Source organism: Perkinsus marinus (genome assembly GCF_000006405.1).
Source record: "Perkinsus marinus ATCC 50983 genomic scaffold scf_1104296955874, whole genome shotgun sequence".
NCBI classification, from domain to species: domain Eukaryota; phylum Perkinsozoa; order Perkinsida; family Perkinsidae; genus Perkinsus; species Perkinsus marinus.
Genome location: NW_003207677.1, coordinates 752,578 through 760,853, shown reverse-complemented (window position 1 = coordinate 760,853; position 8,276 = coordinate 752,578). Strand labels below are relative to the sequence as shown.

Here is an 8,276-nt window from a genome sequence, read left to right as displayed (position 1 = left end):
AGTCATTGAAAGGCAACTCCATAGATTGTCCACCTATGATAATACATGATTCTAGAGGTACAGTCACAGCTGGAGTGGATACCAATTTCATAGAGCATTGCACCATAGAGCATCAGCTTGCTTCAGGAGCAAGGTGATGATGATGATGTATGCGTTGCTAGAACCACATCCATAATCACCCTGTCCCCCCAACCCGGTTGACTAATGACAACCATTTTCCTAGGTAAGAGCAGGACGAGAGACTTCAGCCAAAACGATTGATATAGGAAGCCTAGCTTTGAACTCATTCACAAAAGCCTGGACGCCCTTGACTAACCCAAGGCTTATTGAGCGAAGCGATGAGTTGACGCATGGCCTAAATCAACAAATAAGTGAAATGCCATACACCACAGTTCTCATCGCTACTGCCCTCACGAGCGCAAACTGACAACCCGAACATCGTCTCGAGAGGGAAGAAAACGGCAATTTATCAGCTACATGCTGGGATTAGTCGGGAGCATGGAGTTCATCTCCGCCATCATCTGTTATGATGCCTGGAACGCCAGAAAAGATGAGAATACGTAAGGAGGTGAAAAGGTCACCTAAATAGCGGTCAAGTTCTGCGAGATCCATATCTTCCGCGACTCGGTCCGGGACAATCGTATATGTTGTACCACCTTGAGGAGCTTTCCTCGTTCTCTGCCAACGACCCTTGTGTAAATCAATAGTAATAACCGAATACCTCGGGAGGAAGTCCGACTTCACTGATTATGGCCCCCCACCGTTCTAGTCTGCAAACTGATTGAGATCGCATCCGGTCGACATGGCCTATCATGAAGCTGTGATACGAAGTGTCTGTTCGCAGATCCAGACAACACGGTCGACCGAGCGCCGTGAGAAATAACAGTAGTGTTGTTGTTAGGCTCACCAGTTGAATTGCCTCGCACTGTACTCGCAGTGCCTGGCCGAGCTTCTGGGGGAACCGAGGGCTCGACAGTCCTCATGTTCACACAGTCACCACTGAGGCTCTCTACCATATCACACTGACAGAGTCTCTAAACCGTCACATTTTCATACGTTCAAGAGGAACACAGTCGAGATCAGGCTCAGTAGTCGTCAGCTTGCGGATTTCAAATGTATGCCCACCGCTCAGAGGGCGGCGGGGGCGACTCGATCTTCCTGGCCGAGAGCCCGGTCCCAATCCTACAAATTGTGTAACACTGTTTTGTGCTCCCTATAATAGGCGTTATCAGGGGGGAGCGAAAAAATGAATAGTTCTCTGTTTTTGGCGAATATCTAGACTGGGCGAATTCGAGGTAAATGCTACATTGAATATAGCGTAGTTCAGCATACCGCTGACAGTGAGACTTCTGTACAGAATTGGATGCGAGAGGCTGCCCACCCACGTCGACTTGATACAGTTGAAGAGGACCGCTTGAGTTGCTTCTTCGCTAAGCTCTTCACTGAAAGGCTGTTGACAATAAGAAAGGATCCCGGGGAGATCTCGCTGGGGTCTTGTTTGGTGTTGCCTGCAAAGCCAGAGTAAACCAAGCATATTAAACATCAAAGCACACAGAGAGAGAACCGCTTAGCATTAGAGCGGAACAAAACGAGGACGAACGACCCACCGGCAGGAGCATGAGCCGTCTTGGGCCGAGCCCGGCCCGACTTCAGTGCTGATCCCTGAATGGGGGTATCCTCATTTTCACAATACTGTCGCCTCACTTTCACTCCATGATAAATCCAAGGGTGCTGAGATGCACTTGCTAGGAGCTCTGAGCTTGCCCTTTGTCGGGATAGGGAAGCTGCTGATCCCGTAATGGAGAGCTCAGCACAGTTATTCCCTAGAGGAGTGTCATCATCGTTGCCTCCAACCAGTGGTGATGGGATTGAAACCAACTGTCGCTTCCGTTCTGAGCGATACGACCATCGGTTATATCAACTTCATATTTCTTGTTCTCACGAGGGCAGGCACGAGTCGCTTGCCTCAGTGCCAGACATCCGATATGTGTGTGATTTCAGAGCGCATAACATTGATTGTTGATAGTAATTCGACGATTCGAATTCTCACCCGCTTTCTGTTTTAGCCTTAGATTTCTATACAACTTCATTGAACTGCTATCGAGACCATAGCCCTTTTTCGCTTTGACTTTATCCGATGGTATTTCACATGTTAGCTCAGTCCGGTTGAGAGCCACTCCACGGTCCTGAAAACACACTCTGGTATTTAACAAACTGAGAACTTCTAGGATCGTTCCAACAGGAAAGTCAATGCTGTATTATGTTGCAAGTTCTACTGAAAGCCATAAAATGATGCACAACGGAGTTTCACCAATTTTACGTGGAGTGGCGTAATACTCCGTGAAAAACCCGACTTTCGCTGTATATAGAAGTCGGGAAATATGTTTTTTGTCTCACGGGTGAAACTCCAATGAGTTGTATGGTGACTCAGCAGCAGATCGTCTGTTTCTCACTCGGTGAATAGCAAAGCTGCTGTTCGGTCGTCCCACATCTCCTCTTGCCGTTATTGTCCTCAATCGAGACGGTCCTCGGAAGTTTGCCGTTCTAGGTCTACGGACGAGGTTATCTGGCAGTGTAATTAACTTTTGACTTGTGGACTTTTCGTACTATCACTTTCCTCCTGAGACGCCGTTTGTGCGATGTGGGCAGTACTCGGTCGGAGCTTGTCATCGCTAGTAGCTTTCATGCTTCCAGATGACCTTATGAACCTTTTATTGCTATCAAAGCTTGGACGAGTCAGCGTTTGTGAATCAGAGGAAAGCACCGCACTGAGGGAGTCAGTCATTGTTGAACAACATAGTTCCTCTCTTGCAGAAGACCGCACCGGTATTGTTAGGTAGTATGAATCTCAAGTTCGACTATAATGTATTTTCTCGAACATGCACGCTTTTGACAAAACCAAGGTACACCCGATGCGCCATACTTCTCACCCTGTCAACCTCCAAATGAGGCAACGACATTCTAATACAGACTAACGGTTGTCTCGCAGTTTATTGTAGTTTTAATTCCGAGACCACCGAACTATCTATACACGTAGGGGGTTCAATACCACCCCAATGGTGAGTCAACTTCTAACAAATAGGTCTTCTCACACGAGGGAGAGTGGGTGGTCGTCGATTTGTTTCGACTTGCTGCCCGGCTCCCTCCTTCCTGTTATAGCTATCCTCCGCCCTCCTGCACTTTGCACAACATCTCCGTTCGGGTAATCCAAAAACGGTCCAAATCGATATCGATTTGATAGCCATGAACATGATTTGAACTGTCCCGCCTGGAAACAGTAAATCCTGGAAATGGTGAAGAATGAGTGAACCCGTATGCGGGACTTTTTGACCCACTAAAACTGGCGAAAGACTGATAATATCGAACAACAAACTCGCCCCGGGCGACTCACCCGTCTCGGTATCATGCATATCAGGCTGATGTATGACCTAAATTGTACATTTAGGTCCCCCACATTTTCCCATACATTGAGGACCTAATGGTTCCTGAATGGTCCACGAATGGCTGATATTATCAGCCATTCCTGTACCATTTCCTCCTGGGTCAGAATCAAACATAAACAATCTCCACTTTCTCCCGAGGTATACAGCCAATTTGAGCCCCTTTGACCACTGTGAAAGAGATGAGTGTCCGACGTTTGAGCAGTATCATCCCAAGAGGAGGAAATACTGTCATCATCACCATAGTCAACTTCTTCGTTACCGTACATACCAACACGACTCTGTTGATAATCTCAGGAGAGAGATGGAAAAACTTAACTTAATCACTTTTGGGACTTCGCCCTGAACTACTTCAACCGTTTCATGATGAACAACGAAGTATCAAAATCTCAAGACAGCAAGATTGTTCTAGAGAGCGAATGATAATCTAACAACTGCAAGTCTATGCGGCATTTTCTCCATCACGTTTTGTTTTGCTATTCACCCACATTTTTCCATCGACCAACATTTATATTTCCCCGCACTGATAGTCAACACAATCCCATCACATATCGAGCACCAGGGATGTCACTATCATGATATTCAGTCTTCCGCCTCCTCATCTTCGTCATCAGGATTCTCACCAGCCTCGTCTTCCATCATGTCTCCCTCATCCTCTGAGTTTCCTCCCTGATTTCCACCCTCCTCATCATGCTCCGGCTGCCCTGCGCCCCCCATGGCCTTTGCTCGCAACTCACTCAGTGCATAAATCTCCTGCGACGACTAAACTAGACGTTGTAGTAACCAAGAGCAACCCCACCGAAGGGCCGGGCTTGGCCTTAATCTCTCTTCCCACACGAGCCAGCTCCGCCTCAAGTCGATCGATAAGAGGATAGGCCACCTGTCACGATTCAGTGTCATCGACGGACCATCTGTCCTCTGAACCTTCTCAGAAGAACGTTTGAGCTCCTCCCAGGCATCATCCAAATTCTTCTCCAACGTCTCCGATCGTTCATCAATTATTGGCATCATATCCTCCATATAGAGCAGATATCTAACGACCCGACTGGAAGCCTATAGCGATGGCGAGTCCTTCAACCCTATTTCCATCATCACCACCACAACAATTAAAATTTCTATCGCGCATCATCTAAGCATACGTCGACTCTAGAGGGCCCCCAACCGACGTGAAGTATAAGACGGCCGAGCCCACCCTGAGCCTGGCACTCTCCTGCATCGCACTGATCCGGGAGACGCGATGACCAGTCCGGTAGTATTCGGACGATTACTAAGCTAAGGCCATCATGGTCGCCAGCTTCCCTTCAGCGTATCTCCTCTCTCCAATTTGGCTCATCTCAGTATCAACCTCCGACACGCCAGTCGCCAACTAAGGCAAGGAAGGCAGCCTCATATTATTGTGAGAGGACTCAGCAACACACCCTCTTCTTTGATGCATCGCGATCCCGACCGGGTTCGCCAGTTCGTTCCCTCGGTGGCTCATCACCCTCCTCTCCCGCCGACTCGTCAGCTCTCTCACCTCCGTCATCTTCTTCCTCCACTTCCTCATCGCCTTCGCCTTCCCCGTCATAAACTTCATCATCATTAACTGACTTCATCTGAAATGTCCACATAAAAATCCCACAGCAAACAGTAGGCGCCACCTCGAGCAGCGACTCGGGAGCTACCGCGATGAGATCATCTAAGAATAGAAAATCCACTATAACTCATCCTGCCGAGACTGACCTGCAGTGACGACCCAAGAGTAGTCCTGATGAGCGGCAGCTGAGTCGTGGAAAGCCGTAGAGATCTCGCCGACATCGAACCGGCATTCCGACATGTCATCATTTTGCATTGTGATCTCCACCGATTCCCCCGGAGGCTCGGAGGGATCCCAGGGCTGATCCCAAGGAGGGTTAGCGAAACCCACTATTCTGGTCTCAGCTACTGCATGGTAATATCTCCTTGATGGATTTGGTAGACCTGACTAGTGAAGCCCTCAAACACCGAGGAACCCCGAGCTCTTTACAGCTCTTCCCGTCACGATAATCCTGTTGGAGCTTACTGGTGTTGACTATAACTCTTACAAAGCGATCATCAGCCTTGCTGTAGAGTTGAAGGACGCTCCCGTACACACTGGAAGTGCCTGATAGAGCACCAATTTTCGCATGACACCATAGAAAAAGCAAGATTGATATCGCATGCGGCGAATCCCTCCAAGTCAGTCAAGGCAGGGGAAATGGACTCGAGCGAGAAGAAGAGGAAACACCCTAGCCGACCTGGATCGACGAGTGGCGCTGTTTCCCCGAGATAACTGTGACCACTACGAAGGTCACTAGGTGGGAAGAAGAAGTACCCGTGCAAGGAAACGAACTCGAGGTCTCCTATACCAGGAAGTGGGATTCTACCAAGGGACTAATGAGGCACGAGTGATGACCAACATCCGCCTCACCCGCGAGATGGAGCTGCGGCACTCAGTGAAATATAAATCGCCATAAACTCCAGAAGTATCTAATCGTACAAGGGAACGCTGTAGCGCCCTCCTCTCAAGATGACCTCACCAAATGACTGCAAACCCGACCCTTTTGAGCGTGTTGATGCATGGCAACAACAACCTACCCAACCATAGTGAGGACTAAACGCAGAGCTCAGTCGTGATAGACTAGAAAGGCATTATGAACATGAAGTGGGGGATGATAAAGATGCCATGACTACTACAGCGTGCATAATACTAGTATTACTAACCTCAGCCTCTACAATTGAATCTTCTAGACAATACTCGCATACTCATAATAAACTTCACCCTATTGTCACAACTTGTCATCAACTACAACCTGTTTTGCATCTTGCATGCTCAACCTCAAGATACTAATTCTATCAACGACAGAACGGCAAGCACTTGCGCTTAGACCGCGGGCCGCCACCTCGAGCCACTCTATCCTTCAACTCCTTTATCTCTTCTCTCAACTTAGTCATCGCCTCGTGTGCCGCCTACCAAGGCTACACAGTCGTCAACTACTCCACTACTACCATAATTCTGTCGTCACTACTACCTCTGTCGCAGCTGCCTTCTCCTCGTACACTACCCTTATGGCCTTCTCTCGGCCATCCACCTCTGCGCGTAGTCGCGCTCGGACCTCCTCATTTTCACCCTCCAGCTGGGCTACCCTCGCGCGCCATTCAGCAACGTTCTTCTCATGATCAGCAGCCATGTCTCGAGTGGTGGTGAAGAGAGCAAGCTCGGCCTCTTTGACGCCATTCTCCGCCTTCTCAAGCTCGGCTGCGGCTTTCTCCAACTCCTCGGTGAGACGCGCGATTTCGCTGAAGTTAAGGATGAGCAGAAACCACTCAAATCAAAAAAGTACCCAGTCTTTCCAATGAGAGTCTCAGTGAGCGTATCGATCTCATTGTTCTTCGAAGATTCGAAGTCATCCTGAAAAATGACCGCTCCGGGAATCGAACCCACGACCTCACGCAAGCCAGCCACCTTGCCCTCTTGAGCCTCCTTCATCCTCTCCTCCGTACTAACCAGAACATCCTCCAACTCTTCCTTCTCCCTTGTGAGCTCTTCCACTTGCTTCTCGAGCCTCTCAAGTTTACCCTCCCAGCTCTTGTTCGCCTGCGATTCTCTCTTCCTCGCAGTATCTGCCGCACTCTGATGGCAGACAGGAATGCTCCTAATCGTATCAACCATATAGTGCATTGCGATAATTCTACAGGTACATAACGAACGATATCCTACTATCACCTTATACCACGCCTTCCAATCTTTACACTCAAAACTAACATCAAGTTACGGGAATACCATCCGACACTCTTCCACGGCGTGGTGATTACCACACCGCGAGTGCGTAGTGTTGATCATCTCGGTCGAGGTGAACTTGTAGTCACTAATGACAGGCTTATTCCGAAAGCGGAAGACGCCGATATTCGACAAGAAGACAGTTCACTGAGTGATGACCACGGCTTCTACTCGAGTTCCGACGACACTCCATCTATGGTTTCCTATATTCCTATGGAGGATGTAAACGAGCAACTTGCTAATCATAATAGCAACACCCCTGAAGTTGCTGAGGGTCCACATGCATTGTCTGGTGATGGTCCTCCCGCTGCTATTAGACCAAGAAATCGTCATCCCCAGCACGTTTTGTACCGGTGGTGATCCCCGTGAACTTAGTTTCGATAAAGATGGATCCCCCTATCGAGCCTCAGGCTCGAGTGACGAACACATGCAGTTGACCATGTGCATACTTTACCACTGGTGAACTTCATGTGTTGGTGATGCAATGAAAATTTTATGAGGAAATATTGAGAAGATTTCATTGGTTCCGATACACTTCTACCCGAACTCGTATTCAAACTTTTATGATCAGCTGAGACAAGCGAACCCATGTATATTCCAATACTGCTCTTTCGCACGTAGGACATATTCCATCGCTGAGGACTTTACTCCTGCGTTGATTCCAGCATGAGGACTCCTCCCACTTACCCCTCACACTATCAGTCATCCTCTCCATCTCACCCTCCTTCCCCTCCAACTGGGCCAGCAGCTCCTCCTCCTTCCTATCCCGTCTAGTCAACTCCTCCTCCAGCTCGGCCACCTTAGCCGTCAGATCCTAACACGAGCCCTCCGCCAACCTTTAAACCCAGAGCCTACCACCAAGGCGGTCTTCTTCAGCGTATCAATACCTGCCAGAGCTTCATCTCGTTGACGCCTAGTGAGCTGTTCATCGTGAGATATGCCTTCAGCCTTCTTATCTAACTCAGTCACGAACAGGCCACTTATCTGGATGATCTGAAAAAGGAGTGGTATTGAACAAAACACTAACGGTTATTCCACCTTCTCAGCAGCAACCATGA

General features: G+C 48.7%; 1 protein-coding gene across 1 annotated transcript in view; it reads right to left on the bottom strand.

The window, feature by feature from the left end:
- Window positions 1-4,022: 4,022 nt before the first annotated feature.
- The window catches only part of Pmar_PMAR020611 (interferon-induced guanylate-binding protein, putative), a gene marked incomplete at both ends in the record, with an annotated part of 6,519 nt that continues 2,265 nt past the window's right edge, over window positions 4,023-8,276 (bottom strand). The window contains 15 exons of the mRNA XM_002775587.1: window positions 4,023-4,193; window positions 4,240-4,320; window positions 4,365-4,473; window positions 4,580-4,660; window positions 4,709-4,806; window positions 4,859-5,035; window positions 5,081-5,118; window positions 5,163-5,399; window positions 5,446-5,562; window positions 6,302-6,407; window positions 6,470-6,737; window positions 6,782-6,849; window positions 6,904-7,071; window positions 7,913-8,032; window positions 8,074-8,211. Of these exons, the coding sequence (XP_002775633.1) occupies window positions 4,023-4,193; window positions 4,240-4,320; window positions 4,365-4,473; window positions 4,580-4,660; window positions 4,709-4,806; window positions 4,859-5,035; window positions 5,081-5,118; window positions 5,163-5,399; window positions 5,446-5,562; window positions 6,302-6,407; window positions 6,470-6,737; window positions 6,782-6,849; window positions 6,904-7,071; window positions 7,913-8,032; window positions 8,074-8,211 (1,977 nt within the window). The remainder of the gene's footprint in view (window positions 4,194-4,239; window positions 4,321-4,364; window positions 4,474-4,579; window positions 4,661-4,708; window positions 4,807-4,858; window positions 5,036-5,080; window positions 5,119-5,162; window positions 5,400-5,445; window positions 5,563-6,301; window positions 6,408-6,469; window positions 6,738-6,781; window positions 6,850-6,903; window positions 7,072-7,912; window positions 8,033-8,073; window positions 8,212-8,276) is intronic.